The sequence below is a fragment of the Lampris incognitus genome, chromosome 14 (assembly GCF_029633865.1).
Source record: "Lampris incognitus isolate fLamInc1 chromosome 14, fLamInc1.hap2, whole genome shotgun sequence".
In the NCBI taxonomy this organism is placed as follows: Eukaryota; Metazoa; Chordata; class Actinopteri; order Lampriformes; family Lampridae; genus Lampris; species Lampris incognitus.
In genome coordinates, this window is record NC_079224.1 from 19657502 (window position 1) to 19677244 (window position 19743).

A 19743-nucleotide genomic window follows, 5' to 3' on the forward strand; every position below is an offset into this window, starting at 1 on the left:
GCGACAGCGTGTCTGTTGGAATGGTCTTTATTCTCTGTTCTTCACTGGATACACACACAGACCCCCCATGTGACCTGCGAGCACATTGTTCTAAAAAGCTGCCAGTTACTAAAAAAAAATCTGGTCCCCGTAAAGTTGTGACTTTTTAACTTACAGCACTTAAACTGAATAAAAAACAAAACAAAACATTAACTCTACACCAGCTTAATATTAAGTGACAGAATGTAAACTTGTTTTTATCCATGAGTAACCATTCTCGTTTCAGTCACTTCTCAACTGTGTGACAGTGAAAACAATAAAGGCGACAAATATAACCTTAAACATCGTTGCTATAATGTTACATCAAACATCCAGCCAGCACGTAAGAATGCAAAGCACAGGCTAGGGTTAACCCCTAACTCCTGAGAAACGTTTTATTTTGGAATAAAGTGAAGCATAGATTTGCATAAAAGGACAAGGCACAGGGTCCAATCGAGTCTCAATCAAGATCACTTGAATGGAAAACATGACTAAACACTTTTCATTATATAGGACCAAGCATTTTGCTCACAGCACAGACTATTTGAGGTTAAGGGAAAACAGACACTTTGAGCAGCAAAAAGTATTTTTACCAACCTGAGGGAGAAATGGCAGCAAGGCACAAAAATCAAGCATGTTCAAAAACATCATATATAATACATATAAATATATCAAGGCTTTAGATGTCCAGCTTAGCATATGCGACTATTGTAAATGAACAGAATGTGTTGATCAGACAAGGCACAATACCAGCAACACAGTTCTCCAGGGAGAGGTATGGTAGCTAACTGAAAGGCAGTGAGAATTCCTCAAAGTTGATTGTCAACCAAGAATGCATCTGGATACATTTCCGATACTTTAACAACATATACAAAGAGCAATAGTGCTTAATAAAGATTCTGTAAATGACAGTGATCCCTTGTTTTCACAAACTCACAAAACATACCAAACATATTGATAATAACAACCAGAATACGGAATGTTTCCTTTAACAGCCTTACGATCAGTATCAACACTAACAATTGGAAAATGGTTGGACAGATCTTGAGGCACTTCGGAAAAGGTAACATACAGCAGGGGTAAACATTAGTGCAAAGCATTTTAAGGCAGAGAGTCACAAAGCACACATTAAAACAAAGAGAAATAGATTTAACATAAAAACAAAGTAAAAAAAAAACAAGAACAGTGTATTGATCAGAGTATTAGCTCTATTATGCTGAAGTTGAAGTGCAAGCAGAGGGTTTGTATTTAGTCTTTGTAGGGCAGCCATAGATTCCAGTGCATTTCTTTCTTTGGTCTTTGGAAGGGCAGACTACAGCTATGGAGAAAGGGGAAAGGCTGGGATATTAATGGGTGAAGGCCGTCTGTACGAACAGTAGGTTCAAAGACATATTCTAGTAAGAGGGCAAATTAGAAAGCTGTGATGAGTTTTTGGTTCCAGTCAATGTGGAGTTCTAAATTCAGAGATTAAGTGCTGATTTAGGATTACAAGCAAAAGTTTCCATCACACTCTCAATTATCATAACGTCTACTATTAAAGAATGCACTGGTTTTTGCATCCTTGGTGGGTGGGTTCTCAATTATTATGATGTAAAAAGCAGAAATTATTCTTAGACAGTGTCTTATGCATGCTCAATAATGATATTTGATATTCTCAGATACTTTAGACATGTGGGCCCTGGCCTGTAGAGGTTGTCATCACATAACAGCACAATTTCCTCCTACTCATGATTGGTCCTGAGTCTTTGGTTGCATCTGTTCTATTGGTCAGAGTTGGTGAGGGTTGCAAGCAGCTGAGTCACTACTTAAGGATGTCTTCTCGGTGCCCACAAGAGCATCAGGCCTCTCCAGCCCTCCCTTACTGTCTGGTGCCATCTCAGCAGCAGCTTGTCGATCACACAGACTCCCCAGTAGCTGAGCTGTTTTAAAGACTGAGGCATGGCCCCTGGGCTGCAGTGACTGGACTCTCTGGAGGTTCTGGAGGGTTCGTAGCATCTCAGCAGATACGATAGGCAAGTGCTGCTGCTGGATCAGGCTGTTCCCGGTGGGCCGGAGAACTGAAGTACGTTGGACTGGGAGCTGTGCGGCGGTCCTTGTCCGCTGCTTGGTTGGAACTCTGACAGAGGTAGTTGAGGTCTTCTCCGTCAGGTGGGAATCTGCATCATCAACCGATTGGTTGCTGGAGGACGATGTGCTGTCCTCGTTATCATCACTCACAGCTTCATCATTGCTGCTATTGTCATCATGCTCATCATTTCCCCGTTTGCTGCAATCACCATCTGTGATATAGATCATGTTTTTGGGCAGTGAGGTAAATTGGTAGACCAACCGCTGGCCTTCCACCTTGTTCAGAATGCCTCTTTGGTAGTAGTACCTACACAAGCAGAGAAGCAGCATTGATAAACACATCAAAATACCTACACACACAAATGTTTAGTGAATGAGCATAAAACCTCCTAGCAGTCTACAGTAATGCTTACAATAATATTCCAGTGCAATCCTAGTTTTCAAACATGTACCTAAGTGCTCTGCCCATGGTCTCATAGTTCATGTCTGGCTTGTTCTTGTGTTTTCCCCAGAGTCTGGCCACTGCCTGAGAGTTGACCAGCTTGAAGATCCCTGCACGGGGATTGGTCCATTTGATGTAGCGAGGGCAGGCCTGTCGATCCTGCAGTAACTCCATCAGGAACTGCCACAGGTACAGCGTGTTTCCCCCTGAGTTACAAAAAAAAAAAAAGGAAACACAAAGGATAGGTGAGTACAAAGACACCAACATTGGTGAAACAAGCTGGCACCTGAAGAATGGTTAAGTGACAGCGGCTTCTGGTGTGGGTCACATTCACCCAGAGAGTTAATTACGTATATATATATATATATATATATATATATAAAATCAAGTGAGTGAAGTAAATTCTTTGAGACAGTACAAGCCTGTTTCATGCCATAAGAAATCATCAGCATGATTATTGCATGAAACAGGCTTGCACTGTCTCAAAGAATTTACTTGACTCACTGGATTATTTTGCTCCCTATTTGTTGAGCACTTTCGCTATATATATATATATATATATATATAGACATATATATATATATATATATCTATATATATATATATATATATATATATATATATATATATATATATCTTTGGCACAAATGTGAAATTTTCTTGAGAGACATATGCCAAAACTGGGATCTTTGACTGTACCTTTGTTATATTTGCCCTTCTTCACTATGATGTCCGGTGTGGGAGACTCCGCCCTACCATGTCGAGATTTTCTCCCTGAATAGACGGAGAGAAAGCATTAATTTTACCCAAATCCATGTTACAATTTACACCTAGTTTTATAGTCACACAGCTATATCTTTGGGAAAGATGCCCATAAATAAGGAATAAGGAGGAGACTGACCTTTCTTTTTGGCCTGTTGCTGTGTAACAGTGTCCCTCGGTAAGGTGTGCCATTGCGGCTGTTCAACAGGTCCCACAATCCCCTCTGCTGACACAGTCACCTGGGTTACAGGTGTAGCAAAGATGTCACCCAGTGGAGGTAAAAACATCTGGGCTAGAAAACATAATGAACACACAAACCTATTTCATTAGAGTGAACGACACTCCAATTAGTATATTTAGACAGAACACCAGAATCAAACATAAAGCATGAGGTGAAGTTTTAGTAGGGGGTCACAATTGTGTGGCTGAATAGGAAAGCACTGTTAAACTGGGTGGTGCAGCTTGTGCAAATCTGCATTTGTCTAAAGTATTACAGTAGTGTTGCTGGTCCAGGGAGAGGGTTTCGGAGGAGTCCATATTGAGGAGAGATTCAGCAGCTACGAGTGTTTCCATGATCTCCTCGTCTTCCTTTTCACAATCCTCCACTATAAACAAAAGATGAGAGTAGCAGAGTAAACACGAGTTATTCAGCTACAGGTGGGACACAGCTGAGGGCAAATAATGCGGTTGGGGGTTGGGCCTGATTTACTTTGATGACCCATATACGGTTAACCGATGCAGCTAAAGACAAAGACACAAACGTTTGATAAGATACATTTGGGTGTTTTGCTTCTGTCTTCAGAAGCAACAGGCTGCTCAACCAGAATGCATCCTCTACCAACAGCTGTTCATCTTGAACTAGCATGGCAAACGTTCTACTGCTGAGCAAGCAGGCCAGCGGTCCATCGAAACGAATGGTTAATCAAAAAGAATAAGGAGACGTGGAATGTATGCTGAGACAGCTGTTATTGTCACGACTTAGCTGCAATGAATACACCTCCGTCAACGTGGTACTTACCGTTAGCTAAACGAGCCTAGCTTAATGCTGTCGGGGGAAAAAACTCGAGTAGGCATCACTGCGACACAACTTACTTTTAATCCCCTGAACGGGTGAGGAACAAGCCATAGCATATGCGCTACAGACTAATCTGCCAATATCTGAGCCACATTCTAGTGCATTTTATTGGGTGCGTAGTCGGGGGGCAAGCTAACGAGTTGTTTTGTTTTACTTCCTGGATATTTTTAGAGGGTGGGGCGAAGGCTCGCACTACGCATGTGCATATCCCCTCGGCGGAATAAAACGTGTTCATACGCCGAGTCACACACTAGGGTTTACCTTATCTCAGGTGCCTCATACCTCAGAGAGGTAACGCTGTTGAATAATTTCTAGCTTTAAGTGTCGGATGACATTGAAACTCCAAATCCACTGAAAGAGAGATGTTTAGTTCGAACGCATTACTAAATGTTAAAAGATAAAGGGTAAGGCGAGTGCCTTTGCTAACCTTCTAGCAGGTGCTGGTGGTCCTCTGTGTGGGCCAGCTCGCACGCCAGACCTGAGTATGAGAACAGGTGCATATCGGGGACCTGCTCAACAATCACCGCAGGATAAGCTAATTGCCTTTCCACCTACAACAAACAAATAGATTATTCACATGAGCATGCAAGCGTGTACATACACACACACACACACACACACACACGTAAACTTGGGACTAGATTTTCTTACTTGTGACATGTTGCTGCCACGGTCACTGGCAAAGTCAAAGATGAGTTCTGTCTGCTGTAGCATAGTTGCGTTTCCAGGATACATGCAACATTAACTCGATGACAACAGCATCTCTGATTTGTCCTCAAGAGCCAGTGATTTCACTGCAAACAGTAGATGTTTTGCGTCCTGAGAGATTTAGGTGGAGGTTGGGTTGTTTTCCTGATAAACAGCCCAATGTCTTTTTTCTTCTTTTTTTAAATTTACAGGTCACTCTGCCAGAAGCGTGTGTCCACTGAAATATGATAAAGTTAGCCTCTTTCTACTTAGCATGACTATAAAGCAGAAAAGTCGTGCGAGGATACAAGTTTGATCAAGGACATGGACGTCACAGGAAACTCATGCTGGCTCGCTCCGCTTCTGGTCTTGAGGAAGTGGAGGCAGTCAAACAGTCCTTCGGTCCAGCTGTGGTAGGAAACTGCCCGAGGAGAAAAGAAACATGCCAAGGTGAATGAGGGAAAAGAAAGAAAGAATAGTCAGAGGCAAAACAGACAGCAACACACAGAGAAAATAACACTCCTGCTGGGAGTAATTGGCGGTAAACACATCAGCTCTACTTTTTGAATAAAAAGGCTCCGAAGACAGATGCGGTTAGAGTTGTTTGCACGCAAGTTAAAAATACGGAGCTGGCCTCTCTCCGCCTCTATCATACAGTATCTCATTCTTTTGCTCTTATCTTGCTTGTAAAAGAGGACAAACCAGTAACAGGAAGGAAACTTCTGCATCGCAGTGCACGCTCGTGCTCGTGAGCCCTGTGTCTGTTGGTGTGCAATACGCGGAAGGGGCAAGGCAGCAGCTGCACGACTGGAAATAACAGCGTGTGTTTGCTCAGCGCTCAGGGTTTCGGTATTAACCGCTATGTGTACATTTGTGATGACACGACTGCCAAGTAGGACATGCAGACTTTGAAAAAGCAGACAATGCGGTGCAGGCGAGCGAAGTATCAGTTCCCTCCCTCGTTCGGTCTGTTCACCTTTCCCCTACACGTTTCTTTGTCAATCTCCACATCTTTGTTAGACTCTTCTACCCATCTCCGTCATCCTCCGTTCACTAGTCCATATCCTCTGCCCCTCGCATCACTGCTCGTTCCCTCCACGGTCTCTAATCCTTCCGAGTCCCCCCCCCCCCCTCTCTCCTACCTCTAGCTTGGTCCCCAGACCGTTGCTGCTCCTCTGTCTCGCTTCCATGTGTAGTCATCTGGTTGGGGATGTTTGAGGTCGAACGTAAGAAGCAATTCAACACAGTTCCCCCTGTGTTGCACCATCAATCTCCTAGGTTTCAAATTACCTTTGCGACATGTTGACAAAACATGTCGCAAAGGTATGCGACATGTTTTCATCCTCTTCCTGATGAAAATCACACAAATATTTAGCTTGGTCTACGGAAGGTCTCTTAGTATCAGATAAAACAAACAAACAAACAAACATAACACTTGTACTGGGAAGTATTTCTAATGCACGAAAATGAAAATGTCATTCTGAGGTATCGAATCAAGGACGTGAGAGAAGCATTAGAGAAGTGGACACCCTCACAGTACCAGTACGTGTATGTGTCAGTTGACAGAACAGAAGAGATCAGTGTGTGCGTGCGCGTGTGTGTCTGTGTGCGTGTGTGTGTGTGTTTGCATGTGTAATTCACAGATGGGAGCAAGAGAGAAAACGTTCATTCATATGGGTTTGTGTGTGCACGATCAAGGCACAACGTAGCTAGCTTCTTTATCACACAGGAAGCAGAGCTCTGGTATGAGGCGCCACTTCCTGAATGGTGTTCCACTGTGCCTGCCATACCGCTACTGACATCTCTGCCAGCAAATGGCCTTCTCATTTCTCAACTTCCCCTGACGTTTGTACTTGTTTGTCCTCCAACTTTGTCATGCACGGCGCTTAGGCTTGGATGTGAGTAAAATGGGAGCTAGCCTATCATAAAGAAAAACCTTTTATTTTCAGTTTTAATTCAACTGAGTTTGAAATAATATGTGTATAAGACCCAGTAATATCCTTAATGATAAAATCAATCAATCAATCAATCAATCAGATTTTATTTGTATAGCACTTTTCATACAAGCAAATGTAAAACAAAGTGCTTCACACAATAAAACAATGAAATCAATAAAACCTCCCCCCCACAAGAAATAAATAAATAAATAAAAGTACAGGCAAATTCTAGAAAAGGACAAACACGTTTAAAACTGAGTTAGTGAAATAAATAAATAAAAGTGCCATAAACGCTGATTAATTAAAAGTAACAACAGAGCAGAATATATAAAAATAGCAAAATATATAAAACACACACACACACACACACACACACACACTACGAAATTAGCTGTAGGCCGTTTTGAAAAGTACGGTTTTTAACCTGCTTTTAAATGTGTCCGGTGTGGGGGCCTCTCTCAGGTCCTCAGGCAGGGCGGTCCATCTACTTGGGGCGTAAATAGAAAATGCAGCTTCCCCTGCTTGAGACCTAGCATAAGGGATGGTTAAAAGACCATTGCCATTGGACCTGAGAGTTCTTGCTGGTTTATAGGGAATTAACATATCTTTTATATAGCGTGGTGTAAGGCCATTTAGCGCTTTGTATACAATTAACAGAATTGTAAAATCAATTCTAGTTTTGACGGGGAGCCAATGCAGAGCCGTAAGAACAGGTGTAATGTGCTCATACTTTTTAGTTCTGGTGAGAACACGTGCTGCCGCATTTGGAATTAACTGTAGTTGGTGCACAACTGATTTTGGGAGGCGGGTGATTAGTCCACTGCAGTAGTCTAGTCTACTTGTTATAAAAGCATGGATTCATTTCTCACAGTCTTATATTGATAGAAAGCCCCTTAGTTTTGAAATGTTTTTAAGATGGTAGAAGGCTGATCTTGTGAGATGACTGATGTGGCTCTTAAAATTTAGATCGCTGTCCATGATTACACCAAGATTTCTAGCTTCACCTTTGCACTCCAGAGACAGAGAGCTGAGATGAGCTGCAGTTCTCTGTCTTTGAGTCTTTGCACCAAAAGTAACTATTTCTGTCTTGTCTTTGTTCAGTTGTAAAATGTTATCTGACGTCCATAAAGTAATATCGACAATACGTTGGGTTAGGGAACGTATGGGAGCTAGGTCATCAGGGGATAGGGATATGTACAGTTGTGAATCATCTGCATAATTATGGTATTTTATTTTGTGTTTCTGTATATAGCATGTGCAAGTGGGAGCATATAGAGATTGAATAGTAGTGGTCCAAGAATTGAACCTTGGGGTAGCCCACACATTATACCCACTTTGTCTGAGGAAAGGTCTCCAATAGACACAAAGCACTGCCTATGCTGAAGGTATGTTCTAGACCAGTTGAGAAGTGGGCCGGACAGGCCGACCCATTTTTCTAATCTCTCTAGCAAAATATCATGATCAACAGTGTCGAAAGCAGCGCTGATGTAAAGGAAAATGAAAATTGGATTGTTCAAAAGAAAACCAAATCACAGAAAGATCGGCTGATGCCAGTACAACACTTATTTGTTAATATATGGCACTCTCTTGTACCCTTGATTTAAACTTGTACAAATCTTTTCATGCTCTGGAAAGACAGGCTGCACTTTGGACAGAATATTATCCCAATATTTCTCAACACTTACTAAATGGCTCATCAGGCAGATGCTAGTTTCTACTGGGAGATAGAATACAATTTTACACTTTGCACTTGGTGTTGACGCAAACAAATGATGCAAACCCCTTGCGTTTTCTTTCTTTTTCTTTTTTTTAGTGGCTCATTCTAAGCTGATCCATGGATGCTAATGGGTAGCTCATTAACCAGATTTCGATATAAATCACTGATCTAGCTGCACTTTCTGATTGCTGACTTGTGCTGACAGCTACTGTACCATCTCTCCTCATTCTTTGTTGGCATGCCCCACAGCCCGACACTCATATAGAGGAGAATTTAACGGTAGAGTGCCTTTGTTCATCAGTTCTCTGGTCACATAGGTTTGTCTCTGTGGCCTCAGTGCCGGGATCTGAGTCTGTGAAGTGGCTGCCAGCCCCCTAAGGACTATGATAAGCCCCATAACATTCATTCCCCACTGTGTGTGTGTGTGTGTGTGTGTGTGTGTGTGTGTGTGTGTGTGTGTGTGTGTGTGTGTGTGTGTGTGTGTGTGTGTGTGTGTGTGTGTGTGTGTGTGTGTGCGAACTAGGCTAGGCTGATAACAGTATGGCAGGAGAGGGAGGGAGCAGCTGATAAGCCCTTCTTGTTGCTTGGGGTAACCAGGCCAAGCTAAATGAACACAGTAAAATATGGTGTGCAGAGAGGAGGAGATTGGAAATGGGGTTATGGTTGAGGCGGTCATAGTACTTTAATTCTGAAGACCTATGTGTGTTGTGTTGTGCTGTGTGTGTGTGTTGTGTGTGTCTGCACGTGGGGTGTTGGGTATGCTCCAACTCTCATTCATAGCTCATGCGATCATGTAACTACTTTTGAATTAACTTTTTTTTTGTGCCATACTCTTTTTTTTAAAGGCCTTTTGCCTTGAATGGCTATGCTGAGAAGCTCGCACATGTTTACAATACTTTCACTTTCATTTTAACACATGCTTGCAAATACGACGCCCCTATTACTAAACGATCTACCAGTGTTTATTTCGCAGCGTTAAGTATTTTCCCCGACAGTTATGCCATACAAGCAAATGGGCTTACCTTTCGTTTGTTATTTTGTCTGTGTGGGCTGTCACAGCAGCGGCTGGCTGGGACACCCAGAAGGGAACAGGGAGTTGCTCTCATCCTTTTGACAAACAATAAAAACCTGCATTTGGATTCAGATCCGGGATCAGTGTCCTTTTACAAATTTAGTCTTGCACTGAAAACGTCATGCAGGATTTGGATCAGTATAGGGTGTCGATCCCCCCCCCCCCTTCAAATTGTTTGTCCTTGCTTCCCCTATCTCCGGGCAGCCCCGCCCCCTGTGAGTTTTGATTGGATACCTGTCCCGTGAGTTCAGGTAACCCATAGCGACCATTGTCAGATAGGAACCAGTGTAAACAGGGGTTTATTTGCAATGTAAAGCACCAGAGAGCCAAGCCACTGACCAACAAACATCCACATTGTATGCTAGGTATTAATATGTATAATAAACACATTGTACATATGACATATTCGAGGTGTACGAAATTAAGTCATGTGAATCCTGTATGTTCCCTTATTAACTTCACCTATTAGATAACACAGTCAAACTTGCCTGGATGAAACTCAAGAATGTGTCCAGTGTGTCACCAGGCAGTCATAAAGCTGATTAAACAGGGTGAAGGACAGACAAATGGAAAAGACTCGTTTCTGTGTAGTCCCTGGCGCCCCCTGATGGCTAAGATCAGCTACTAATTGCCTCATCAGCACACATGGAAGGATCCCGCTCACATCTATTCCTCCCCCTTTATAGTGGACAGTGGAAACTGAAAGAACCCCGTTCTCACACAATACAGACTTACTTGGGCCCCTGTCTTGCCCAAGGAGTTATATGAGTCCAATCAGTATCCCCACACATAACATCAGGAATCAGGAACATCCGTCACTTCATCCCATGCACCTGCGCACATGAAATGAAACGACATATCGTTCCCCCCCAGCCCACAGCAGTGCAACACAAAGGCAAAAACCCATCCAAACTACAAGAACACATTAATCCAAACTACCAGAAACTACAAAAACACATACATCCACCATATCAAAAAGAAAAAAGAAAAAAGAAAAGAAAAGAAAGAAATTCACTGTCCAAGAGAGTGAACGCCAGGATGACTGTCGGACTGCCGGTCTGCATCGGCTATCGGTTAGCTTAGCCTGCCCCGCTTCCGCGTCCTGTCAAAACGCCCTCGGTGTTTCCTCCTCGGGCAAAGCTCCAGACAGGGCTGTGGTCGCTGGGCCCACAGGACGCAGCAGACCAGGCTCCCCCAGCCGATCCAACGCCAGCTCTCCCAGCCAGACACCTTCGACACACATACCCACACTCCACACGACGACACCAAAAACACCACAGTCAACGCTAGGCGAGGCCACCCCAGACCGCCCTCGGTGTTATCGGAACCTCCGGTCTGCATGGGCTAGCAGTTAGCTTAGCCTGCTCCGCTTCCGCGTCCTGTCAGACTGTCCTCGGTGTTTCCTCTTTGGGCACAGCTCCGGGCAGGGCCGCGGTCCCCGGGCCCACAGGACGCAGCAGACCAAGCATGTCCCAGCCGATCCAGCGCCAGCTCTCCCAGCCATCAAACGAAAACATAAACTGAGACGCAGACATGGACAAAGACAGTGCATGGACGGTACTGGGTGAGGCCGCCGCAAACGTAAATTCGCGCAGCCATCTTCCAACACCGGAAGCTGATATTACTACCCCTTCTGACTCTGTGATGCCTCGCTCACTAGATTACCCTTTTAATTCTTACCATACATCTTTTTCATCCATCAACATTTTACTGTACAACAGTCAGTATGGCCCTGCGCTGGGCTGGCAATCTTTCCAGGGTGTCCCCCTTCTGTCTGTCCAATGTCGAGCCACGTCACCCTGAATTGGATTAAGAAGGTAAAGATGATGGATAGCTGGATGGATGGATGGATGGATGGCTGGCTGGCTGGCTGGCTAGATGGATGGATGGATGGATGAATGAATCATTTAGCAGTACAGTGTGAAGACTGGTGTTGAAATGTGATGTCCTAGCCACTATTATTGTTATGAGGCACAACCTTTTTTAAAGACTCCTCTTTTATTTTTATTTTTTACAACATAGTAATATTTTAGAGAGCTGAGTCTTTTATGCTTCGATCTGTTTGATTAGAGATGGCAACATTTTTTTTGTCCTTTCCCAAAATAGCCGCTGCATATGTTTTGAAATTAAAACGTTCTCATGATGTGTGTACATAACGTGGCGGTGGGTGAACTTACCCAGAGCAGGGCAAATCAAACATTTCTACTCCCTAGCAAGGTCTTTTTGTTTAGGCGCATGTGGTATTTGCATTGCACTTCTCATTTCTTCATTCCTTTCTCTCCCTCTCTCTTTTTTGTGTGTCATTTTTCCTCCCTCCCAACCACGTTTCAGTTTCAAGAATGTGATGGTTTGGCTCAAATCGCGACTAACACCCATCTTGTTTTCTTTAAGTAGTGGAGGGCAGGATTTGATTATTACGGTGTGCACGTGCTTCTGTGTGCGTGTGTGCGCGTGAGTGAGTGAGTGAGCGTGAGAGAGAGAGAGAGAGAGAAATTGAGATAGAGGGGGACAAAGAGAGAAAACAAGGCAGGGTGAGAGGGGGATTAGTTTGAGGATATTTTCACATTGTTCGAATCAAAATTGTTTGCAGTTTGCAACGATTCATTTCACGTCTTGCTTTAGAATCAGAATCAGCTCGTGTCAAGTGTGCTTATGCAAACGAGGAATTTGACTCCGGTTTACAGTGGCTTCTAGTACTCACATATATCACTCACTAAAAAGAAAAAAACAAAGCAAAAACAACAACAACAAAAGAAATAAATGGAATAATAAATAGAATACTGGAGGTAAGTATGTATGCACAACAAGGTATGTCACAACTATACAGAGTTTTGTTATGGCTGGATAATTTATAATTTATTATGTTATATATATCATATTATATACTGATATCATATTATATAATAAAATGTATATGCTATATATTTATTCTATATTATATAATGGGCGGCACGGTGGCGCAGTGGTTAGCGTGGTCGCCTCACATCAAGAAGGTCCTGGGTTCGAGCTCCAGGGTAGTCCAACCTTGGGGATCGTCCTCTGTGTGGAGTTTGTGTGTTTTCCCCGTGTCTGTGTGGGTTTCCTCCGGTGCTCCGGTTTCCTCCCACAATCCAAAGACATTTAGGTCAGGTGAATCAGCTGTACTAAATTGTCCCTATGTGTGAATGTGTGTGTGAGTGTGTTTGTGTGTGTGTCTCGGCCCTGTGATGGCCTGGCAACCTGTCCAGGGTGTCTCCTCGCCTGCTGCCCAATGACTGCTGGGTCAGGCTCCAGCATCCCTGCGACCCGGAGAGCAGGATAAGTGGTTTGGATAATGGCTGGATGGATATATTATATAATTATATACCATATAATATACTTATGTTATAATTATAACAATAATAAGTTGTAACCAGTATACATCAATTTTATGCGCATTTACAATTGTACATTTGTGTTGCACATCTGGTTTAAAGAGGTAGTGCACATCGTAGATATCTAAGTGAGACATCTGGACCAGAGGGGGCTATTTACAAAGTGTCATATTTACATAATCAGTGTCTATTATTGCACCATGCTGTTGAGTGTTAATGAGAGAGATGGTCTGTGGGGGGGGGGGTGTCCCTGTGTCTGCTGGTTTTGGAGTACATTGCTCTGTAGCGCTTCCCAGAGGGTAGGAGTTCAAACAGACTGTGTCCTGGGTGTGGGGGGGTCTGTGCTGATTCTGCCCACCTGTTTCCAGGCTCTAGAGGTGTACAAGTCCTGCAGGATGGGCAGGGGGGTGCCAATGGTTTTTTTCCCCTGCTCTCCTTACTGTTCGCTGCAGTCTGTTCCCATCCTGTTTTGTTGCTGCTCTGAACCAGACCGTGATGGATGTGCACAGGACAGACTCAATGACTGCGGTGCAGAACTGGCTGAACAGCTTCTGTGGCAGACCAAATGTCCTCAACTGCTGCAGAAAGAACATCCTCTGCTGGGCCTTTTTGAGGATGGGGTTGATGTTGATCTTCCACTTCAGGTCTTCGGAAATGGTCGTTCCCAGAAACTTGAAGGTCTCCACAGTTGACACAGGGCTGTTGGATATTGTGAGGGGGAGCAGTGCTAAGGGCTGTCTCCTAAAGTCCACTGTCATCCCCACAGTCTTGAGCATGTTCAGCTCTTAAGTTGCCCTGACTGCAGCAGAGCACCAGCTGCTCAACCAGCTGCTCAACCTCCCGCCGATATGCAGACTCGTCGCCATCATGGATGAGTCCCATGACCGTGCAATTTTTCAAAATGTCTCTTATCTATTAGCTTTTCAAAAAACACTTCTTTTTTTTTTACCCCCAGTATTTACAACCAGGTACAGGGGCTATTTTTTCATACATCATCGTGTACAACCTATTATTTTCCAACCATGGTAAGCAAATAAGGTAATACTGTCGGTATGCCTCTCTGTTTGCATGAGAACAGATAAATCGCCATAAAATAGGCTAATGCAAGTAATTGCACATTGCTGTGTTGTATCGGAGCATTTGGGTCATTGGATCGCAGTATTTGGGTCATGTTACCTTGTTTTCAACATGAGTTGTTGATGCTGATATGCATTTACTTGGATTTGGATGTTAGACACATTTGCATATTTCAATAGCCAGCAACCCTTATTGTGTAGTTTCCCAAATCGGCCCAGCAACCTGTTGACCGTATGTGTGTGTGTGTGTGTGTGTGTGTGTGTGTGTGTGTGTGTGTGTGTGTGTGTGTGTGTGTGTGTGTGTGTGTGTGTGTGTGTGTGTGTGTGTGTTTGTAAATTCTACATTTCTGTGTAGTCTGTATTGTGGTCTCATAAATTCTGTTATTACAATGCCAGAATCCCATTAAGCCGCAAGCCAATCAGCAGTGTTGGATGTTGACATTTTCAGCATCAGATGTGTCTTTTGGAATTCCCATGTGTGCAGCTGATGGTCAAAACAGATCAGATAAAAGCAATGTTTCAGAGTGTGTAGTGCATCGCTTTGATGAAATCCCTCTGTTAGCCATGTCTGCTGGTCTTCTGTTGCCCTCGCTGTTTTGGCTGTTGAGAGAGGGAGGGAGGGAGAGAGAGAGAGAGAGAGAGAGAGATATGGAAAGATGGAGACAGGAGGAAGAGAGAGGGGGAGAGAGAGAGCGAGGAAAAGGCAGAGAGGGGGAGAGAGAGAGAGCTGGAAAGACAGAGAGAGGGGGAAGAGAGAGAGGGGGGGAATGAGGGAAAGACAGAGGGGGAGAGAGAGAGAGAGGGAGGGATGGAAAGACAGAGAGAGAGAGGGGGAGAGAGGGGGAAAGACAGAGAGAGAGAGAGATGGAAAGACAGAGAGAGGGGGAAGAGAGAGAGGGGGAGAGAAAGAGAGATGGAAAGACAGAGAGAGGGGGAAGAGAGAGAGGGGGAAGAGAGAGAGGGGGAGAGAGAACGAGGGAAAGACAGAGGGGGAGAGAGAGAGAGAGGGAGGGATGGAAAGACAGAAAGAGAGAGGGGGAAGAGAGAGGGGGAGAGAGATGGAAAGACAGAGAGAGGGGAGCAAAGAGAGGGGGAGAGAGAGAGGGAAAGAGAGAGAGCGAGAGAAAGACAGAGGGGGAGAGAGAGAGGGACGGATGGAAAGACAGAGAGAGAAAGAGGGGGGGGCAAAGAGAGGGGGGGGCAAAGAGAGGGGGGGGCAAAGAGAGAAAGGGAAAGAGCGAGAGAGGGGGAGAGAGAGCAAGAGGGAGGATAGTGAGAGAGAGTGTGTGTGTATTGATGAAAGGATCTTGTCGCTGAACATTTTTGTCAGTTGTTAGTCAATAAGCACAGTGTAAAATCAGAACACACATAGTAACAGACACACACAGACACACACACAAAGGCGCACGCACACATCCAATCGCTTGCGCGTTAACGTTATGGCACATGTGCACACATGTGCACCTGCAGACACCCTGGCGCATGCTGCGGCAAACATGTGTTCACAAACACACTCCAGTTGTCATACCTGCCTTTGCTATTCGCTTGGCCAGTGTCGGCGTCTTGGTCTGAGCTTGGTTCAACATGTTTTCCCTTGAAGTGTTTCCATGGCCGAACCTTGAAGTATGAGGCCGGCGTGCACACACACACACACACGCACGCACACACACGCATGCACGCACGCACAATGGAGGCATATTTTCTTTCTGCTATCCAAATGTTGGTATAACTCTGTGCCAGGCTGAGAGCGCTCCGTGTGCTCTCAGTCCAGACTAAGTAGAATCAACAGACACGCAAGCAAGCCGACATCTTGCACAGAACGTTGTACTACTCCTATTCCCCTCATAGAGACACTATTAGCTGATAAGACCATATGATGGGGGGGGGGGGGGGGGAGAGAGAGAGAGAGAGAGAGAGAGAGAGAGAGAGAGAGAGAGAGAGAGAGAGAGAGAGAGAGAGAGAGAGAGAGAGAGAGAGAGAGAGAGAGAGAGAGAGAGAGAGAGAGCGATAAAAGGGTTGCAGAGGGTTCTGGATATTTCTGCCACCTGGCGTGTACTGTATGTGGTTTGGTTAGGACGGGATGTGATATGATGGACAGGCGGGATGGGCTCCAGCATCCCTATGACCCTGAGCAGGATGAGCGGTTTGGATAATGGATGGATGGATGGGACAAGATTTCCGTGACATGGTACTGCGAAGGCCCTGTAAGGGTCTACTTATTCCCACTTTGGTGCACAATCATTGTGGTTTTGCCTCCCAGCAATTCAGCGAGTGCCAGAAAGCGAAAGAAATCAGAGAAAGCATTCGAAAAAGTCCATTTTGGGAACACACCTTATGGCGACCAAAATTGTATGGTTGTGGTAAACCTCGCCTATCTGACATGCCGGTGAAATTGACGAGACCGCTGAATATTGTCAAGCGGCCACCGTTTTGACTGTGGTCTGACTCGCGCGTGCGGTGAGTGTCAAGCCAGTCGAGTGGGAAGGAGCCAAACGAGCAGGAATGTGAGGAGAAGGAGAAGGAGAAAGAAAAGACAGGCCCAGGTCGCCGTCACAGCTCGAACCCTGGGAAACCAAACCCGCAACAGCCGACCTCCCATTCCAACTATTTCTTCTGTGGAAAGGCCTGCTGTTTGTGTGTGTGTGTGTGAGAGAGAGAGAGTGGTGGGGTGGGGCGGCGGGGTGTGTGTGTGTGTGTGTGTGTGTGTGTGTGTGTGTGTGTGTGTGTGTGTGTGTGTGTGTGTGTGTGTGTGTGTGAGAGAGAGAGAGAGTGGTGGGGTGGGGCGGCGGGGTGTGTGTGTGTGTGTGTGTGAGAGAGAGAGAGAGAGTGGTGGGGTGGGGCGGCGGGGTGTGTGTGTGTGTGTGTGTGTGTGTGAGAGAGAGTGGTGGGGTGGGGCGGCGGGGGGGGTGTATGTGTGTGAGTGAGAAGGCATATGTTTCTTTGTTTGTGTGCACATACATGTGTGTGTTAATAAGTACCAGGGTGTGTGAGAAAAAGGATGAGTGTATGTTTGTGTGTATGTCTCTGCATTTAATAAGAAGCAGAGCACAGACACTCTGCAGGCTTAGGAACACACAAAATCACTACACACACACACACACACACACACACGCACGCACCACATAAACAAACTGGTGATTTTGCGCCGCTCAGCACTGATTTGATAAGAAGATGCTATTGGAGCTCCGGACATGAAGACTCATAACTTTGAATCGGCTGCTGAGGAGCATGGAGGAAAAATTGAGTTGGCAGGGGGGGTTCAGACGGGGGTGAGAAGGAAGGAAGGAGGGAGGACGAAGGCGGATAACCCATCAGCAGGCATTTCTGTTGAGTTTTTCCTCTTCCGAATCGCAGGTCTAAGAAAGAAAAAAAACCGGGCCGTCGTCCATTGTCTTCCACTATCTGTTCTCCGGCCCGAGGCTGTAAACGGGACTTTCGGCTGGACAAATCAACTTGGCTTCACTTACAGTGAGAAACTGGGTATTGGCAGGAAAAAAGAAGGAGAGATGTAGAGGGAGAAAGGCCGAGACCACTTTCTGTTGACAACACCATTTGATTTGATTTCAGTTTGAACCACACCCAGTAAGTAGTGAAATAGCATAATGGGAGGGGGGGTAGAGGGAAGGAAGATAATTGTGCGGAGTACAAGGAACGGAAATATGGGAGAGCATCAGTCTGAAGGGGGCGAGCGAGGGAAGAGGAGGAGGACGAGGACGAGGACGAGGAGGAGGGGTGTAGAGAGATCACAGGACACAGAGGCTCTTTGACAGCTGATGTGACACGCGTGAAACTAGTTTAGCCTGAAGGAACATTCCCGAGTCAAAGCAGCAGTCTGCGCATGTGTGGAGAGAGACAGACAGACAGAGTGAGAGACAGACAGACAGACAGACAGACAGACAAAGAGTGAGAGAGAGAGACAGACAGACAGACAGACAGACAGACAGACACAGAGAGAGAGACAGACAGACAGACAGAAAGACAGATGGACAGAGACAGACAGACAGACAGACAGACAGACAGACAGAGTGAGAGAGACAGACAGACAGACAGACAGAGTGAGAGAGAAGGACAGACAGACACAGAGAGAGAGACAGACAGACAGACAGACAGACAGACAGACAGACAGACAGACAGAAAGACAGATGGACAGAGAGAGAGAGAGACAGACAGACAGACAGAGTGAGAGACAGACAGACAAACACAGAGAGAGACAGATGGACAGAGAGAGAGAGACAGACAGAGTGAGAGAGACAGAGAGACAGACAGACAGAGTGAGAGAGACAGAGAGACAGACAGACAGATGGACAGAGAGAGAGACAGACAGACAGACAGACAGAGAGAGAAGTAGAGAGAGAAACTTCACAGTGATGGTCTGTGTTGGCATTCACAATCACATGATGGGTGCCTTTGGTCACGCTTCACAATCAAATACAAACACACACACGCACACACACACACTCACACACACAATGAAGTCAGAAAAACAGGACAGGGTAAAAAAATAATAATAAATATTCCACCGACCGTCTTAACAAATGACACACGGCAAAACCAGTACTTTTTCCAAAACTACCAGAGTGCCTAAATTTCACTTTTGAAATCATTTTATTTGATTTGGTTATTTGTTTATTTTAAAAAAAACCTCTATAGTGGCAGTAATCGAGGTCCCCAGTCGGATTAAGATACTCTAAAGAAAATACCACCGTGGTGTGGACAGAGCCCACAGAAAAGGGCACGTAACACACACACACACACGCGGAGTGTGGAGTGACACAGGCGGACCCACACAACATCAGTAGTTCAGTAACTAGCGGGGAAACGTACAAGCAGGGTCACAGAGACAATATTGCAAAAGGCAAGTGAAAAATATACAAAATAATACTGTGCACGATTCACATGAGTCTAAAAAACACAACCCGGTAAACACGTCTCAAAGATGCAGGGGCACATTTACTGTTTTGGATTTCTTTCAAAACGGATGCGATACGTGGTGATAATACATAACACACATGGCATCTATGTCAAATATTGTCAACGCCGCGAGAAGAAAAAAAAAACCAAGCAAAAAAAAAGGCAAAATTCTCACTACATTCTTCCAACATCGAAATATATTTGGCTTTTCAGCTGAAACAGCTGTGGGCTGCGAGCCTCCCAAGCTGTCATTAACCTATCAGCACTCCGCCCAAACATAAATAACACAGGTGTCTCCGGGAAGGCCTACCCCCTCGCTGACTCCGCCACGCTGAAATGTGCGTCTTTCCTTTCGCGCCCCCCTTCTTAAAATGTCACACGTGTTTTTCGGACGGGCGGGGAGGGGGGGGGGGTTGCGTGCCTTCTCTTCCCCCGGGGGCTCTCGCCCTCGGCCCTGCAGTCGCCGGGCGCACCGGCGGACCTGCTTTTCCTCGTCGCTCCGCACGCGGGGGCGCGTGTACAGAGAAGTCCGTAGGGGCGTTTGGCTCAGGATAAGAAATGTGTTATACAGCCACTCGAGGCATTTCCAAGTTCACTCCCGTGACAGCTCGCCGTCAAAAAGCACA

At 45.2% G+C, this 19743-nt stretch overlaps 1 protein-coding gene across 7 annotated transcripts; it reads right to left on the reverse strand.

The window, feature by feature from the left end:
• Positions 1-19: 19 nt before the first annotated feature.
• Positions 20-9905, reverse strand: LOC130123810 (ETS-related transcription factor Elf-1-like). 7 transcript variants are annotated; one of them, XM_056293104.1, is made up of 9 exons: positions 9728-9905; positions 6194-6400; positions 5016-5472; positions 4792-4915; positions 3784-3894; positions 3429-3581; positions 3227-3301; positions 2538-2733; positions 20-2392 (listed from the first exon to the last, which is right to left on the reverse strand). In XM_056293104.1, exons 3-9 carry the CDS (start codon positions 5097-5099, stop codon positions 1786-1788), a joined length of 1350 nt encoding a protein of 449 aa, XP_056149079.1. In that variant the 5' UTR covers positions 5100-5472; positions 6194-6400; positions 9728-9905; the 3' UTR covers positions 20-1785. The 7 variants fall into 7 exon arrangements, with proteins under 7 accessions (XP_056149079.1, XP_056149080.1, XP_056149083.1 ...); XM_056293105.1 differs by lacking the exon at positions 6194-6400; XM_056293108.1 differs by lacking the exon at positions 9728-9905 and having other exon boundaries at positions 6342-6566.
• Positions 9906-19743: the final 9838 nt, after the last annotated feature.

What these genes read in the sequence shown, in the direction of transcription:
- LOC130123810 (XM_056293105.1), bottom strand. Translation starts at nt 5,099, where the DNA reads ATGTATCCTGGAAACGCAACTATGCTACAGCAGACAGAACTCATCTTT. An exon ending in CCTGGACCAGCAACACTACT is followed by an intron (nt 3,582 to 3,783) that starts GTAATACTTTAG and finishes TATGTTTTCTAG; the next exon opens with CCCAGATGTTTTTACCTCCA. An exon ending in ACCATGGGCAGAGCACTTAG is followed by an intron (nt 2,393 to 2,537) that starts GTACATGTTTGA and finishes CTGCTTGTGTAG; the next exon opens with GTACTACTACCAAAGAGGCA.